The sequence below is a fragment of the Blennius ocellaris genome (genome assembly GCF_963422515.1).
Source record: "Blennius ocellaris genome assembly, chromosome: 7".
Lineage (NCBI taxonomy): Eukaryota > Metazoa > Chordata > Actinopteri > Blenniiformes > Blenniidae > Blennius > Blennius ocellaris.
The window spans coordinates 20112635-20130025 of record NC_137656.1 but is presented as its reverse complement, the minus strand read 5'-3'; the positions used below and the strand labels follow the sequence as shown (position 1 = coordinate 20130025).

At 41.6% G+C, this 17391-nt stretch overlaps 3 protein-coding genes across 3 annotated transcripts; 2 read left to right on the top strand and 1 right to left on the bottom strand.

Annotated features, from left to right (window-relative positions):
* The first annotated feature begins 2685 nt into the window (after positions 1-2685).
* On the top strand, positions 2686-7490 carry med22 (mediator complex subunit 22). The gene is made up of 3 exons (XM_080499035.1): positions 2686-3081; positions 5026-5106; positions 6140-7490. The coding sequence occupies exons 1-3, from the start codon at positions 2959-2961 to the stop codon at positions 6308-6310; spliced, it is 375 nt and encodes a 124-aa protein (XP_080355161.1). The 5' UTR covers positions 2686-2958; the 3' UTR covers positions 6311-7490.
* Positions 7491-8390: 900 nt separating this feature from the next.
* On the bottom strand, positions 8391-11300 carry cUnh9orf78 (chromosome Un C9orf78 homolog). Its single transcript, XM_080499883.1, has 9 exons — positions 11162-11300; positions 10908-10967; positions 10320-10371; positions 10159-10229; positions 9981-10058; positions 9397-9594; positions 9165-9301; positions 8969-9073; positions 8391-8852 (listed from the first exon to the last, which is right to left on the bottom strand). Exons 1-9 carry the CDS (start codon positions 11239-11241, stop codon positions 8755-8757), a joined length of 879 nt encoding a protein of 292 aa, XP_080356009.1. The 5' UTR covers positions 11242-11300; the 3' UTR covers positions 8391-8754.
* A 73-nt stretch (positions 11301-11373) lies between these two features.
* nfu1 (NFU1 iron-sulfur cluster scaffold homolog) lies at positions 11374-17174 on the top strand. The gene is made up of 8 exons (XM_080500118.1): positions 11374-11456; positions 12629-12726; positions 12907-13042; positions 15038-15104; positions 15214-15331; positions 15416-15479; positions 15578-15752; positions 16833-17174. The coding sequence occupies exons 1-8, from the start codon at positions 11398-11400 to the stop codon at positions 16869-16871; spliced, it is 756 nt and encodes a 251-aa protein (XP_080356244.1). The 5' UTR covers positions 11374-11397; the 3' UTR covers positions 16872-17174.
* The last annotated feature ends 217 nt before the right edge of the window (positions 17175-17391 follow it).

The following is a 17391-nucleotide window of genomic DNA, read 5'->3' as shown; positions in this document are numbered from 1 at the left end:
GGCAAGTGTTCTGATTTCATCCTTTTTCGTTTTCAAACGTCATATATTAAAGACAATCAAGTAAAGCGTTGGGCATTGTATATTAATATTGGACAGATTCATTTTTTAATGTTTGCGTGGAATTGTGTGGAAGTCTGGGGCCTCATTTATAAAACTGTGCGTAGGATTGACGTCAAAATTGGCGTACGCACGAAACACAGAAAGTGCGTACGCACAAAAATATCCTGATTTATAAAACAGTGCGCACGCACGTCCTACGCCGATTTCCCTTTATAAATCACAATCCACTCTAAATGTGGCGCACCTGTGTGCGGGTCATACCACGCCCATATTTGCCTATAAATATTCAGAGAAACGCCTCTCATGAATATTGATTCACGACTGACAGCATGCCGAAAGCAGAAAGAAAAGCCAAGAAACGCAATTTGACCCAGTGTGAGGTGGAAGTTCTCGTCGGGGAGGTGGAGAAGAGGAAGGCGATATTATTTGGTGGACACAGTGTTGGGGTCACCAACGCCAAAAAAGCTCTAGAGTGGCAGCATGTGGCGGATGGTGTCAATGCTGTGGCCTCAGAAGGTCGGAGTGTGGCTGAGGTGAGGTGAGGTGAGGTGCGTACGCAACGTTTATAAATGAGGCCCCTGGGGCCCCTGGGGCCTCATTTATAAACGTTGCGTACGCACAAAAGAATGCGTACGCCACTCTCTACGCAAACCGTGGGATTTATAAAAAGAGAACTTGACGGGAAAATGTGCGGTCCTCCACGCCAACTCTGACCCATGCGTACGCACATAACTGGGGGAAGGAGAAACTGCGCCACCGATGGCAGAAGAACGAAACGGGAGAAACTGTGTGAAACCGATCGTGTAAAATAAAGTTATATGACCTCTCATATATGGACAGTGTATTTGCAAGAAGTGGATAGTAAAAAATAAAATTTCTACAATGAATATACAAACATACTCCCTGGAGTGCACACGGGAAACATATGATTAAGACAATAGTAAGACAACAGTAGGGCAAATTATGTTTACACTGATATGAATGCAGTGTAATATCCTATATCATATAGCTCATATAGCAGTGTTGGGCGCAGACTGGAGCCGGCGCTGTACGTGATGGGTGGCTTCTCGGTACGGATAATTAATGTGGAAATCCTGAGACTTGCAATTTTGTAGGAGTGTTTAACCCGTTCACCGACCTTGCAGGCGACAGTGGAGACCCCCTCAAGCGGTGGCTGCTCACCCCTTTTCCTAACCCACAAGGCGCAGAGGAGAGGACCTAGAATCTGCGCCACAGCCAGGCGCGCAGTATTGTGGAGCGCACCATCGGGCTCCTGAAGGGCAGGCGGCGGTGTTCCCAGGGCCGCCCCTGGCCAAGTGGGGGCCCTAAGCAGGATTTTATTTTGGGGCCCCCCTTCCAATAACATAATAATACTAATGATACTAATACTACTACTACTACTACTACTACTACCATTAATAATAATAATGATAATAATAATAATAAATTTAATTGCTAACGAATCAAATGAACAGCCTCTATCAACAGTGGAACAAGAACTTTATAGATCAAAAGTGGAACAATCTTTTTTATTTCAACAACATCCCCACCTTCAAGTGAAGCACGAGCCTCTTGTTTGGACTTTTTCTTTCTTTTGCTAGCTCCTGAATCGTATTGACGTTTGGAAGCCGTCTCTCTCTCTCTCTCTCTCTCTCTCTCTCTCTCTCTCTCCTGCCTCGGGCTGACTTGGTGGCGGTGTTCTACGCGCCTCTCGGCATAATGCACGCGCATCCTTTGCGCATTTGCAGAGAATGATGATACTTTATTGATCCCGAGGGAAATTCAATTCACTTGCGCAAAATGGGGCCCCCATGGATCGCGGGGCCCTACGCACAGCGCGTGTTCTGCGTGTAGGGAGGGGCGGGCCTGGGTGTCCCCCTCCACCTCCGTCACCACTCCACTCAGGAGGGATTCCCCGATGATCCCCGCCAGTTGTTCCTCCAGCGGGGTGAGCTCCGGAGGGCCCGTTCCCCCGCCCGGGGCACAGACGCTCTGCCTGTGTGACGCCAGGCGCTTTTTTGTGTCTACTTTGATGTCTGACCACTTTTTTTCACCTCAGCCACACTCCGACCTTCTGAGGCAACAGCATTGACACCATCCGCCACATGCTGCCACTCTAGAGCTTTTTTGGCGTTGGTGACCCCAACACTGTGTCCACCAAATAATATCGCCTTCCTCTTCTCCACCTCCCCGACCAGAACTTCCACCTCACACTGGGTGAAATTGCGTTTCTTGGCTTTTCTTTCTGCTTTCGGCATGCTTTCAGTCATGAATCCATATTCATGAGAGGCGTTTCTCTGAATATTCATGGACAAATATGGGCGTGGTATGACCCGCACACAGGTGCGCCACATTTAGAGTGGATTGTGATTTATAAAGGGAAATCGGCGTAGGACGTGCGTGCGCACTGTTTTATAAATCAGGATATTTTTGTGCGTACGCACTTTCTGTGTTTCGTGCGTACGCCAATTTTGACGTCAATCCTACGCACAGTTTTATAAATGAGGCCCCTGGTCTCCTGATTACTCTTGATGTAGTTAGCAAAGCTGCCGCCAGGGGGCGCTGCTACACTGACGGTACATGTATGAACCACCGTTACAACAAAGAAGAAGAGGCGGGAGCACATTTCCTTTCATTAAACGGCGACCTTTTTATTTCTGCAAAGTAGTGGATTAGAAGCATTAGATGGGGGGATGGAAACCTTTATTAATCCTTAAAGTGTATTTATGAAGGTTTACGTTTGTGAAACTAACATCGCCGGTGAGTTGACGCTTTTGTTGCAGGAGCGCGCGAGAGGTTGTTAGCTAGCTTCGCTCGTGAACGATGTTCAGCTTGTTTTAAAACTCCAAAGGAGCGTTTTCAGCTTGTTTTGTGAAGAGTGGACCTCTGCTGGGCGCGATGGCCACACAGAGAGCGCTTCCGCAGAGCAAAGAGACTCTGCTGCAGAACTACAACAAGAGGCTGAAAGATGACATCAAGTCCATCATGGACAACTTCACAGAGATCATCAAAACTGCCAAGGTAAGAGAGGAGATCCTCCTCCTCCTCCTCTCACTGTGGTTCTTCAAAGTGGAAACTTGTTTTAATGCGATTAATCTGCTAACATAAGGGCGTCAGATCATCTCTCACCTCTGTGATCAAAGTGGAAACTCGTCTCCAAAGCCTCATAATGATCTGCTGATAAAACGAGCCTGATTAGTCTAAAAACAATCTGATGTCTTCGAGATGCTTGAACGAGACTAATTCAGTTAAACTGTTGGTTTTGTGTTCAACTCTTCCCACTAAATAGTGTTTTGTTGTGTTTGCCAGTCATTGTCACGCCTCCATGCGGAGATGAGATTTACATATATCATTTTTATTCTGACTCGGTTCATATTTTAACATTCTATTCTGTTATATTCTATCATGTGTGGAGTAACGGTGTAATATATATATATATATGTCTGCAAATGTGGACCTTTTATCATCTCAATTGTTTTGCAGTGTGTTACAAACTGTCACATATTAAAACTGTCACAAGTTTTCAAACTGGAACACCACAACTGAAATATTCCAAAATACTCCAGCATTGGTTGGCAAACGTTTCAAGGTTTGTTCCACCTGAGAAAACAGGTTTGCTCTGCAGGATTATAGTTGAACTGAACCTACAGACTGAACGTAGACAAGTCTTGACTAATGGAATTATTACTTGCATACTTATAAATAATAACTTCTTGTGTTTTATATTTGTTATTTATACATTTTGCACTATTTTAATAATTCTATATATTTTCCCTGCATATTTTTTTGTTTGTTTCTTGTTAGAGATAAAAGAAAGTTGGTGTGTGATATATATAAGTTGTCGGTTTCAAGACGTCGCAGGTTGAATTCCCACACCTGACCTGTTGCCACTGTGGGTCTGTGAGCGTGACCCCGAACAACACCCCAGGAGGCCTCAATGTGGCTGCACACTGCATCCTAGAAATGGGATGGTTACATGTAAAAAAAAAAAAATTTCTCTAAGGGGATTAATAAAGTTTGATTAGTTGTGTTGTATTTTGCGAAATGTAGTGGAGCTGAATCAAAGTCATGAAATAGGTTTTAGTGCAAAGACTTGAGGGTGAAAAAAGTGGCCTTCTGTATTTAAATTTAAATAAAGTTAATTTAACTAACACTTTTTATTACCTATTGAGCCAAACAAATATTAACAATAATATATATGACATCTATAATAAGACAAATAAAACTACTACTTGATGAGTGACAAAGCATAGATGTATGGGAGAGAGTAAAACCCCTGTGAGAACCAATTGCAGTTATATGTACACCTTCTTTTTCCTGAAACTATTGCACCACCATAGCAAATATTATACGGGTCTTCGGCGTTAATAATTATTGGCTTCTGATGTCACCGTGTGTCGTTAAGGCGTCTCCTCAGCTCTGTGTCACAACCTCTGAGACGTTATTAGTTTCTTAACGACATTATTATAGATACATAAATGTGTTTAGGGAATATAAAAATTACAAAACAATCACAAGACTAGAAAAAGAACAAAAGCATGTAAAAATACAGATTTAAATCAGCAATGAGCGTTCAAACTGAAGCACCGATGTCTTTATGACCGCTTTCAGGATCTAATTCAGGCTGGATCGATATTGTTTCCAGATGTCAACACTCTGCACATACCGTGATAGATATGATTTCTTATCTCAGTGGAACAGGAGGGGACATTTTGAAATGAGGGGATATCAGCAGTGACATATTTGACTGCATCATGTTGGACGTTTGAGAAGCCGCCTCATCCTGATATGTTACTAAAACGTCTTTTAATGATCTAAATAAGGCGAACGCTAATCCACTTTGCATGTTACTGAATTGCTTGCCCATATTTTTTCTAATGCGGCAACCAAGATATTTACACCCTTACAAACCTTCCATATTTAAAAAAGTGGCTGAAATGACGGGACGTGTGTTTCTTTGTCCAGATCGAGGATGAGACGCAGGTATCAAGACCGACCCAAGCAGAGCAGGACCATTACGAGATGCATGTCAGAGCAGCCAACATTGTGAGTATTTGCAAAAACACTCTCTCTGTGTGTGCATTGTGTGTGTGTGTGTGTGCACACTCGACACCCACTTCAGCAAGCACAGTGCTGTCAGCCTAATAATAATAGTCAATCAAAGGAAATCAACACAATAATATGTGAATCATTTTATCTCTGCATAATCTGATATTGAATCTGTTGCAGTTTTGTTGCAATAAAGGTGTTGTTTTTGATGTTCGTCGCTGTTTTTATGAGTATGGAAGTATTTAAAACTTCTGAAACTGTTGTAGTTTGGGTTTAAAATGCCTTTCAAGTGCTCGATGCCTGATTTCAGGACGTTTCTTCTTCATTTCATTGTCGAATGTTTTGTCTGGGCGTGAAGTTGAGATTGCAGGTTGCTCGGTTTACCAACCACATTGTTTTACTTACAAAGGGCATGCCATTGTAATACTTGCAGAAACAAGCGGGAATATCACACATACGATCTCATGAGAAAGTGTCAGACATGCCGCTGACGCCTGCAACAAGGATGTGACGCTGCTCTTGTTCTAATGCATTAATTTGTTTATTTTAAAAGCGGTATGTACTATTTCAAATACAGCTAAACCTTTGGGTTCCTCCATTAAATTAGTGTTTTTGGTTGTATTTTCAAATACCGTGATTTCCGGACAATTAGCCACTATTTTTTTTCACACAGTGGCTAGTTTATGGATTTTTACTGGTTAACGAGCTTCAGGCCTCTGATACATGGGTGATGTGTTCAAGTACATCATTTAGCTCCGACCTTCTTTTTTCTTTTTACATTTGGCGGGTGCAGCACGCACTGAATAGTCTGTAAATTACCGTAAAACTGTGGTTTGAGAGATTTTTTTTTTCTGTATTAATTACAGATTTTGCAGCATGCCAGCCTTAATTTCTGTTATTCATCCCATCTTGGACGTTAAGTTCAGTAGGCGTTGCTGGTAAACCACTGGTTTGTGTGCACTGCCCCACTTCACCTGCGGTGCAGAAGGTGACGGTGAGTTTCTAAAGCTCTCGTGTGTGACTGTGTCAGGTACGCGCCGGCGACGACTTCCCCTCCGTCAACGACGCCATCAGCCTGCAGAACCAGCAGCTCCGCTCGCTGCAGGAGGAGTGCGACAAGAAGCTCACGTCGCTCCGGGACGAGATCGCCGTCGACCTGTATGAGCTCGAGGAAGAATATTACTCCTCCAGGTACAAGTAGGCTCAACCACCCCCCCACCCCACCCCTACCTCCCTCCCCCATTCCTCCGCACCGCCCATCTCTCCCGCCCATGCCCAGCACCATGTACTGTCTCACTTTTTACCATTCACTGTTGGTTTAATCCCCACTTCTAAAACCGCCAAACATCCATCTCCAAAGATGGCTGCTGAGGTCGTCGTGACGCCTCAACTCTCACCCGGTGCCTTCATGTCATCATGATGAACCAGTGCTTTGGCTGTTCTCCTCACATGGTTAAAGCAGGGAGGCCTTAAAGGGACAGACCACTCGACTTTCCCTTTTCAAAGTGTATTTATGAGCAATATATACAACTCTGAAAGTCAAAATGCTTTTTTCATGTTGCGGGGGGGATTGAAGCTAAACCAAAAAGCAACCGTCCTGGTTTTACTGCAGGTTTCTGACCAAATTCTTAATAGACTTTTCCGCTTTCAAACATTTTCACAAATAAACTGGGGCGAACATGCAAAAGAGTAACCCTTTAGATATTTGTAAGCGGTGAGAACTCCAAGTGCATTTATGATACAACTAATTCAATGGAAGCGATAATTTAAGGCCTTGATTTTTTTTCTAATGTGTCCATACTGGTTACAAGTTCTACTAGATTTATACAATGAAAGAAGAGATTTATAATGTATCAACCATGAAAATTAATATAATTGCTAATTAAAGCATATATATGATAACAGTCTGTCTTTTATTTTAAAGGTACAATTTGTAAACATTCAGGTAATGTCACCTTTGTCCACCAGGTGGCAGCAGTGCGTCACTGTCGCTTGAAGTTTAATTGAGCTTTTTTGTTCTTGTCACAGCGTTAGACTCCACTGCACCACCTTGTGGTACAACGTGGTATTGCTGACAGAATGCCGGCTCGCTTGTTGACTGCAACATTCTGATTTTTTTTTTGTTTGTTTTTCAGGTTGAACGTTTTTTGAGTAAAAATATTACATACTGTACCTTTTTAAAGATAAACCAAGATGTACATTTAAACACAAGTGTTTGCTGTTAAATCCGAGGCTTTAAGTTTCTCACGTAGATGTTTCCTATAAAAAGATTTGGGAGTTTTATACCTTGTGGATTCCGTCCCTCGGAACAAAAGCTGTAAGCGGTCACACGAGGTGCAGATGTACGTGTGTCACTTCTTTTTTTTTTTTTTCAAGCTGTTCCAACAGACTGGAAGTGATTGAAAAATAAAAGTAAAGACAAAACGCTGAAGTAGTTTGTCTTGTTTTTTTGTTTTTTTTGTGTGTGTTGAGAAGTGTCTCAGTCCTGTGTGGAGCACGTCGGGTTGTGGGCTTGCGTTCCTTGCTGCTCTTCCACTGCCTCTTCCTCCATCAGCCACTAATCTCATCCTTCACGCCGCACCTAGATAAGCAGACGAGCCGCCGTCCCTCTGAGCCGTAGCGTTTTTCCGGTGCTTCTGCAATAACCCTCCGTGTCGCTGTCGGGCGTGTGCTTTTCATGTGCTCCTGTTTTACGGGTGTGCTTTTATTCTGACTTGTCGCTCTCGTCTGCTCCTCTCTTTCTGTGCTGCGCTGAACCTCTTTGCCTCCCGCTGGTTTCCGCGCTGCAAAGCTACAGTCAGTGGGACACCACTGACCTGCCGCTGTGCGAGGCCTACCGGCGCAGGGACAGCTGGGCGTCGTCCGACAGCAGCTGCAGCTCCACGCAGGGCGACGCCGACGGTCCCCCGTCGCAGGAGGCCAACCCCCCGCCGCACCACCTCAATGGACATGGGACGGCTTCCTCAGAGAAACCGTGACGCGTTGGGAGTCCGGCTGGTCTATGTTCCAGTTCCTACTGGACTAAAACTTTGCAGATTTTGAATTTTTTTTTTAGCATTATTGGGTAAATGTGTAAAACTAACGGCCCATAAAGCCGTAATAAGAGTCACATTCCGCTGTTTAAGTTTAATGTATAGTCTATGATGATACTTTTTTTTTTTTATGCTGGTAGTTTTAAAATATAAGTTCTTTGTTGCGAGTTTGCATTTGTAATATGATGGCAGCTTTTTTTTTTTACTTCCCTATGAAGATATTAAATAAAGAATGAGGGGGAAAAAATGTTGGTTTTATGTTTTTAATCAAAAGTGTGTGAAAGCAATGCAACACAAGACTGCAGTTTGAAGTTTTATACAAACTTGAAATTTAAAAACTGGATTATTTTCTTAGTTTGACGTCTTTCCGCATTTTTTCTCTCCGATTGCTTGGATGTCGAGCGTCCTGGGGGAGACCGGGCAAACGATCCCAGTACATATTAAACTAACCTCTTAAAGATGAAAAATGGGCGCTATAAAGAAATACAACATTGTGTTTGAGACTAATAACAGCTGCTTAGAGAAACCAATTCATGACTGACTATTGCAGCTAAATCTGAAAAAAGGACATTAAATGCAGTAATTCAAAAAGACAGAAGAACCATCACGTTCCTTAATATCTTCGGTTCATCTTCTTGAACTTCTCATAGTGATAGTCGTCTGTGGCCTTCTCGTTGTTTGGACGCTTGCGGTAGTTGGGTGGTGATGGAGCTGCAGATAATAAAAAAAAAAAAAGATTAAGTTTTGTAATCTCAAAGAAACATATTGCTTGTGAAGGGATCCTAACTGCTGATGTAAAACCGAAGGGACCAGTATTTTGCCCTCACCCTCGGGCCCTGGTTTCTCGGTGTCGCCGACACGCAGCGGTCGGGCTTTGGGCTCTTCTCTGTGTCTGTGGTGCCTCTGCGGTGCGTTCGAGTCCTCGTGATAAACTGAGAGAAGAACACATCGCGAGATCAGCAAAATGTTGATCTCCCGTTGCCTTCAGGAGTTGCGCGTCACGTGGCTGTCGAAAGAACTCACAGCGGTTGTGTTGGACGTAGTTGACGGCGATGTTGGTGGGGACGAACGACGTGCCCTGGTCTTTCTTCTTGTTCCGTTGCTCCGCAATGAGTTTGGCCTTCGCGTCCTCCGTCTGGATTATGTTCTTTATCTTTGCACTGAGAAGTAAACAAAACCCCAAAAAACTGTTGCCACGTCTCAATAAAGAAAAAGAACATCTTTCTACTTCAACTCGGGAATATTGTGTACGTACTCAATACCAAGATCCACTTCAGGGATCCCACTCAGCATCTGATTGGATAACATCTCCTCTGTCTTCTTGGCAGAGTTCACTCGAATGTTTTCTGGCAGCTCGTACAAGTGGTCCTCCGCGTTCTTCACCTTCACTTTCTGTTCCTCCGCCTCCACCAGGCCTTTCTTCTTCTTTAACTCCGTCTCAATGTATTTCATCCTGCAAAGGGAGATCATGAACTTCTGCCATGAAGCCCCGTAAGCAGCTTAAAATATATACGTTTAAAGTGTCAACCAAACACGTGGGCCTGTGAAATCCGGATAAAGCAGAGATCAATGAAATACAAGTACCCTGTGAAATTTAACATTATGGACTTGGATGACAATCGCATGTTGATCAACACTTGGTTGGGGGGAGTTTTTCCTTTCGACAGTCGCAAACACACCTGCTTGCTCATGTGGATATGTTGGGCTTTTCTATTTTCTCTATAAAAGCACATTGGAATGACTGTAATGTATTTAAAAATGTCTTTTTTCAATAAAATAAAAAAAAAAAAACCTGAAGAAGTGTGTGTGTCAATGTGATAAAAAAAAAAAAACACATACATGTCTGCATCCTCGTCTCTTCTGTTGGTCTCAGCTGAGAACGATGTCCCCAGGTTGAGGTCTGTGTCGTCCTCTGTCCTGCACGGGAGGTGAATGTTGTTTAAGGTCCAACGAAATGAAGAGTGCAATGTTTCAAAATGACACAACAGGAATCCATGAAGCAGTTGGAGTCACTTACATGTCTCTGTTTCTGTCTTTCACGTTCTTCATGTCAACAATGCCTCCGGTCTTAAGTTTGAAGGGGTCATTCTGTTGAGATTTTATTTTATTTTTTTTATCCGATTTAATGCATAACAGGTTGTGAAATTAATATTACGGAAACCTTAAAGCATGACTCACATCGATTTCTGCTTCTGGTGGCAGCTTCTCTCCAGCCAATAAGGCCGTGACACTAAAGAAAGGTAGATGTGTGTTATCTTTGAGAAAATGCTTCAAAAACAAAAACGGACTGGCAGTTTAGTGTTGAAAAATATTCACTACAAAGTGATTCTATGAAAACGGTTGAGTGACTCTACAAAGTGCGGCCACAATAAATGTAGTTTAAATGAAATACCAGTAAACATAGGCAGCCTGAAATTGGCTCGTCAAAGCGGATTTTACTTATAGTCAAACCTTTAGTTTGCTTTGATGCAAATAATTTTGAAACAAATAGATTCTGCTACCCCTGGTTTATATAAAATCTACACTATACTTAATCAGAATACATTCAAAATGAGCCTCCTTGTTGAGGCTAAAGATCATTTAAGACGAACTTGTTAAACCTCAGTCTGTTTATACCAGTATTAAGGGTTAATTTCCAGAGTAGCGTCACTTCCAAGTATAGATCATCATATTATGAGTGCATAAATGATATTAGAAATACAGTTTGTGGCGGATACGTTAGAATGTGAAATTAAGGAAAATAAAAAAGCTGCTGCTTTTTGTTACCTGACTCCATTCTGTCGTCTCCGCAGACTCTGAAGCTCTTTGGCTTCTTCCACCTTTGATCTAATCGAAAAAGAACACAGAAATCATACGAAGTGATCGAGTTTATTTATTAAAAACATACAGAAAGATAAATAAGAATTATTTAGAGGGAAAGAAACGCCTGGATGTTGCTCTCTTGCTAGCGTGTTTCCTTCACCGAAGCGTTTCTTAACGGGTGTATTTCTGTCAAAAACAAACTGAGTGATCGACTTTACCTCACTTCTTTGGTGGTTTCGTCCTCCTCCTCCTCATCTGACGACGTCTTTCTCCTCCTGAAGTTCTTGCTAGACGGCATTTTTACCCCTACTTATTCGGGAGCTTTTTCTGGCGAATTCGTGGCGTACATTCGCTGGCACCCGGATGAGGTTTAGAGGGGGACACGTTTCCTCAACGTACAATAACACTACGTCACTTCCGTTCACTTACGTCCTTTTACGCAATCATAACAAACATGTCGAGTTACAGACAAGTCGGGAGGCTTTTGGCTTTTTCTGCGAGACTTTCACGTCCGTAAGTTTATCTGTTTGTCAGCAATGACCATTGCAGTGTCATTTCCGTTCTCATTTTATCGTGGGTTTAAATATAAGCACCTTTAATGTTAACAACGTCAGGCTAACATGAACTAGCCGGTTAGCACGCTGGTTAAAGTGGGCTGACGCAGAAAGATTAAATGACCCAGTTTACCACAATTTGCCCTAAATTGTCCTTTTGTTGAGATGAGAGATGGTGATGATGATTCTGTTGTGTTTCAAGTAATGTAAGTGAGTGTCTGTCACAAATGTTGTGTAAAAATGGAACTTCAATGACACAACAGGAGAGCACACTCTATTTGACAGTTACATATCATATGTGCAATTATTTTTACTTCATGTTGCCATGCATGTACTCACAGAAAGCAGCAGGCCATATGTCATATAGAAAAAGTACCTTAAGGTACAAATTGGACTACATATTTTGGGTTTAAAAAGTATGGGGTGGGGTAGTTTGAAGTTTCAATGTATAAAGTTTGTGGCCAAGATTATGGATATGAAAATCAAAAAAATGCCAACAGATTTTGGAAGATGCTTTGTTATTAACTTAACTAATCATACTTTATGAGCCTTCTTTGGCATTTACCCCTCCTGCTTCTAAGTCGCAGTCTCATTAAGGGCCATGGTCAAGGACTCTTGACTCCCAATACAATTATATGCATTATAGAATTATATGCATATATATATATATATATATAGAGAGAGAGAGAGAGAGAGAGAGAGAGAGAGAGAGAGAGAGAGAGAGAGAGAGAGAGAGAGAGAGAGAGAGAGAGAGAGAGAGAGAGAGAGAGAGAGAGAGAGAGAGAGAGAGAGAGAGAGAGAGAGAGAGAGAGAGAGAGAGAGAGAGAGAGAGCTTCCAGAAACAAGCTGTTTCTCAATTGAGCTCGTTGGTCATGCATTATTTTGCAGTTTACATCTGAAGTGTGTTTGATGTCTATTGATTTACAATTTTCCAATCTGAAGGAGTGTCCTTTCAACATAGGTCAAAAGGGATGCATGAGAAGTATACTGCACATATCTTGTCTCGTATGTGTGAATTTATTGTTTCACTGTCTCTCTGACAGTATTACAGTAAATGATAGTGAGTGGAAAGAGTGCCTCACATGTCTATACTGTGGTGACCTTTTATATCTCCTGTATGTTTTATTTCAGTCTTCCTGCCGGTCGATGTCGGAGCAGTGGATTATATTGGCCTTCACATACCATCGGAGTCTCAAACAAATGGCAAAACCCCCTCTGGGCTGTTCCTGGTTTGTATTCATGAAGCATCCTGCAACATTCTTATTTTTGGCATTGAAAATGTTGATACTGATTTTACTAGCAGATGTTATTATAATGCAATCTGATTTTAGTGCCTGCCGCACAAGTCTGAATAAGCTCCCAATAATGACTAGTGATACATTCTTGTTCTTGGTGTTTTCTGTTTTTAGGAAGAACCATGTTTGTGCAGACGCAAGACACACCGAATCCAAACAGTATGAAGTTTCTACCTGGTCGAACAGTTCTTGAAGCAGGAACTATGAATTTTGCTGGTCCGCGTGACGCTTTCTGCTCACCATTAGCCAGGTAAAACACTTTTTTTTAACCTAGGCCTAGAGATGAAAGAAGTAACCATAGGTTCACTGCTTTGAAGCCCACTGCCGATGGGTCACCACTGTGAGTGTGTTCAAGTATCAACTGCTCAGGATGCATCAGTAATGTAACATTATAAAGCATAAAACTGGTGACAAATCCAACATGCAGATCACACACTCTGCTGTGGCTATTATTATTATTATTATTATTATTATTATTATTATTATTATTATTATTATTATTATTATTATTATTATTGTTGTTGTTGTTGCCTTTTAAGTGAGTATGGGTATGGTTACGAATTGCCATGGAAAGTGTCTCAATTGCCGCGGCAAATAATAGTGGAGACAGAGGACATCCTTGCCTTGTGGTTGAATTGTCTCAAACAGGAAGCGCCACCCCACCCTAGTGTGATCCAGTGTAAAAAATAGCAGCGTTGAAGCATCCTGACTTTTCAAACACAATATGAAGTACTCGTCGTACATCAAGGAAAACACGCCATCCGTTGACAAAACCATTCTGGTCCTGGTGCAAATACTCTCTATACATTTCAAGTAAAGACAAATGAAAATAGTAAATAAAAATATTTTATACATTTCAATATGGATCTGGTGCTGGAATGCCCCCCACCCCCCAGCCTATTTCTTCAATAGTTTTGTCAAGATCTAAATCAGCCATAAAGTTTTCTTTAATAGGTTTGATGTCCAATGAATCTAAAAAGTCTTTTTGGTTTTGTAGAGCTGGAGCTGAAAGATCTGTGCTGTATATGTTCTCTTAGAAACTGTTCAAAGCTTTGTGTTGTTTTCTTTGGTGTTTTTAGTGTTTTGATTCAATTTCTTTTATCCTTTTCTTTGGCTCTTCTATCTCTAACCTCCAGGATTTATGTGTAAAACTTGTCAAACCTATCATCTGCCCTCTCAGGAAGGCTTTAACAGCTTCCCACCAAATTGCAGCTGTGGTTTGGGTTGTGGTATTTTCAAAGTAATCTTCAATTTTCACCTTAATAAACGTAATAAATGCTGGATCCTTCAAGCAAAATGGCTTAAGGTGCCACCCTGTGGGGAAATTCAGTGTTTGCGACAAGTTTAGACTGAAACTGGAGAATGATCTGAGATCAAGCTTCTATCATAGCAGCTTCTTGAGACGGCAGACACCAAAAAGGAATGAGTTCTGGAGAATGACAGGCAGCAGAATAGCATGAGAAGATTAACTGGTCAGGATCATTCTTTCTCAATATATCAGTTAAGTTGAATTCTTTAATAGACTGTAGAAACCACACAGTTGTTACGTTACAAACACGTCAGACTGAAGTCCAGCCCACACTCTTCATTTTCTTATGTGCACATTGATGTAATTACAAAAAAGCAATTGTGACTATACGTTGGAGGACCGCACCAGATCTGTGATCATATATTCATACAAATGGAAACTGAGATAGTTATCAGTTGGGAATTTCCCAGTTTCCAGTTTCCACGTGACTATAATGAACAAGCCGTCTCCAGCAGTAAAACTTCCCTGCTGCTCTCATAGACAAGATACGTGACAGACATGCTCCCAGACATCCCCCAGAGGAGGATGAAATGAAGGACAGGAGGTAAACTATCATTTGACTCCTTATAGTTGCATATAAAAAACTCTGTTTCACTGAAGTAGTGAACATAAACATGGTAATTTACACCTGGACGTATGAGCAAAGTTAACATTAAAAAAATCCTCTTGTTCATGGAGCAGCTCCATTTTTTAAAATTTGATTTTTTTTTAAAACAGCGACTCCAGACATGTATTAGGGAGTTTCTCAAAACCTCAACGTGAGAATCTCTGTTTGACTATTTTTGTTCAATCTGAAGATACTCAGGTTTGACGGCAGTGGAAGTAATTACTGTTGCGTGATTCAAAAGTGTTTTCACATGAAGGCATCTGGCATGCTTGAGATATTCAAACATGTTCAGGTATTGAACCTTCTGTCTTGTGCTGCATTGTCTTCAGACAGCTCTTTAGGATTGATGGAGTCAAAAGTGTCTTCCTGGGCCCGGACTTCATCACCATCACAAAGGTACAAACAGGCTGAGATCATATTCATCTCCTGGTTGAGCACTCTATTAATGGTACTGCTTTAATGTGTGTGTGTCGTGTGCCCCCCCCCCCCCACCCCCCCACTTCAGTCTGATTCTAACATGGAATGGGGATTAATCAAACCAGATGTGTATGCTGCCATTATGGACTTTTTCACCTCTGGAGTCCCTGTAGTGAACGAGGACAGCCAGCCAAATGCAGATACAGGTCAGCAAACATGCTAAAACACAAAAAGTGGGTCGGAGTCGTGTGTTTGAATGCGAAACCTCTGGAATCTCTATCGTCTTTCAGCGCCGTCAGACGACGACGACGAGGTGGTTGCGATGATTAAAGAACTTCTGGACACTCGAATAAGGTGACAGCTTGCGAAGCTATAATCTTTTGACGGTCGGCTGCTTGTCCCACCGATCCTTCTGTCCATTTCTCATATCTGCTGCTGCTCTGGCTGTCCAGGCCCACCGTGCAGGAGGACGGAGGCGATGTCCTGTACCGAGGCTTTGAAGATGGTGTCGTTAAATTGAAGTTGCAGGGCTCTTGCACCAGCTGCCCTAGTTCCATTGTCACTTTGAAGAGTGGAATCCAGAACATGCTGCAGTTTTACGTCCCTGAAGTTGAATCAGTGGAGCAGGTTTGTTCTCCGTTTCTATTGTTCACACTTGCGTCGTTGGCGTTTCCAGTCGCTATAAAGCAACACCCGAACATGCCGGTTATACAACCACCAAATGCAAATAGACATCAAGGCTAACTGATGCTGATAAAACCCATACCTCCAGATTGGTCTTATCATGTTGGTTAAAGGAGTGGAATTCATGTCATTCTAAAATATTTCTTCACACCTCATTGTAAAATAAGAGCAAGCGAATATGACAATTGCTGACGTTTTTTCTGTCAAGGTCTAAATCCTGCATCATAAAGAAGAAGTCCTTCACACTTCTAACTCATCTGCACTGATTGTTCCCGGTTATGATTTCATCCCATAGCACATATGTAGTCGTGACGAAACCAGGATTTGTGTTGCAATAAAGCCTCAAACATTTCTTTTTGAAGACTTTTATAAATTAATAAAGACGGCCAAACAGTGCACGAGATCCTTAGTACTGTAACTTTAAATCATGTTGGTATTTTACTTACTTACTTTACATACTTTGCTCTGTGTTTCTCTACCTCCTGCCTGCTGCATAGATGACGCCATCATTTTACATGAGCAAAAAGTCACACATTAGGTTTAGCTTATTTTTGGCCCATTTGCTCATTTTATTCTCATTTTATTATGTGTGAGCTGAATATACATTATATCAGAAATCTCATCAGCTCAGTCCTAATATGTAAGTTTCTGTGTTCAGGTGTGTAAAAATCTTTATAGGATTATTGAGTTCATCGTATTTGATTTTTAATTACTGTGATAAAACCTGATTTCAGAAACAAGCTGCTCGTGCCAAAAAAGCAGGAAAAACACTGTGATAGAAATGCTGTGTTTCTGTGATACATATTCAACTGGGACAAATGTACAGAGGGTTTCCATTCTACTAAATCGTGATGTTAGATTTACTTACTAAAGCCGCAGTGGAATTTGAACCATGACATTTGCAATAAAGAAAATAGTTGTTTCAGGTCAACTAGACTTGTTCTCTTGGCTGGACTGTGTTTTTCCATATGATCATCAGTATGAGCGTGTTGTGTTTGTGTGTGTGTGTGTTTGTCTCCACAGGTAAAGGATGAGGATGAAGAGGAGGCAGCTCAAGTCTAAACGTCTGAAACTAGAGCATCTCTGCACATTCCCGTGACTCCCTGGCCGCCCGCTTCACCGCAAACTATAGCAGCAACAAAATGAACCGATGTCGAGCACAGCTGGGTAAATCATTGTAATACTTCCAGATGTTGTCGTTGGTTCTGGTTGCTGTTTCCTGATCTGTTATACAGAACAGCCCAGTTATAAAGACAGATGGCTGCAGAGCAGGAATAAAAATGTATTTATTATTTCACATTGTTACATATTTGCTGACTCAGTCACACCAGAATCTAGGTTTATATACTGTATGTACGTGAATAAAACTTCTTAAATTATAGTGTGAATCTGGACTCTTTATTGTTCTTTGATTATACGCACTTATGGTTTACTAATTAAATTTAATTAGAAATGACATCACTCAGGAATGGCATAACTGGTATATCTAGATTTATTTTAGTTAAAGGAGTGGAAACCTAGTCATGTGTGCTGCAAACATATTTGTTCTCAGCTCATTGTCTTAGGAAGAGTACACAATGAC

Excerpts from the sequence above, each read along its gene's own strand:
- cUnh9orf78 (XM_080499883.1), bottom strand. The coding sequence starts at position 11,241 with ATGCCGTCTAGCAAGAACTTCAGGAGGAGAAAGACGTCGTCAGATGAG. Across the intron at positions 10,230-10,319 it reads CACCAGAAGCAGAAATCGAT|AATGACCCCTTCAAACTTAA; the intron begins GTGAGTCATGCT and ends AAATCTCAACAG. Across the intron at positions 9,302-9,396 it reads GAAGTGGATCTTGGTATTGA|TGCAAAGATAAAGAACATAA; the intron begins GTACGTACACAA and ends TTTACTTCTCAG.
- med22 (XM_080499035.1), top strand. The coding sequence starts at position 2,959 with ATGGCCACACAGAGAGCGCTTCCGCAGAGCAAAGAGACTCTGCTGCAG. Across the intron at positions 3,082-5,025 it reads AGATCATCAAAACTGCCAAG|ATCGAGGATGAGACGCAGGT; the intron begins GTAAGAGAGGAG and ends TTCTTTGTCCAG. Across the intron at positions 5,107-6,139 it reads ATGTCAGAGCAGCCAACATT|GTACGCGCCGGCGACGACTT; the intron begins GTGAGTATTTGC and ends TGACTGTGTCAG.
- nfu1 (XM_080500118.1), top strand. The coding sequence starts at position 11,398 with ATGTCGAGTTACAGACAAGTCGGGAGGCTTTTGGCTTTTTCTGCGAGA. Across the intron at positions 13,043-15,037 it reads TTCTGCTCACCATTAGCCAG|ACAGCTCTTTAGGATTGATG; the intron begins GTAAAACACTTT and ends CATTGTCTTCAG. Across the intron at positions 15,332-15,415 it reads CCAGCCAAATGCAGATACAG|CGCCGTCAGACGACGACGAC; the intron begins GTCAGCAAACAT and ends ATCGTCTTTCAG.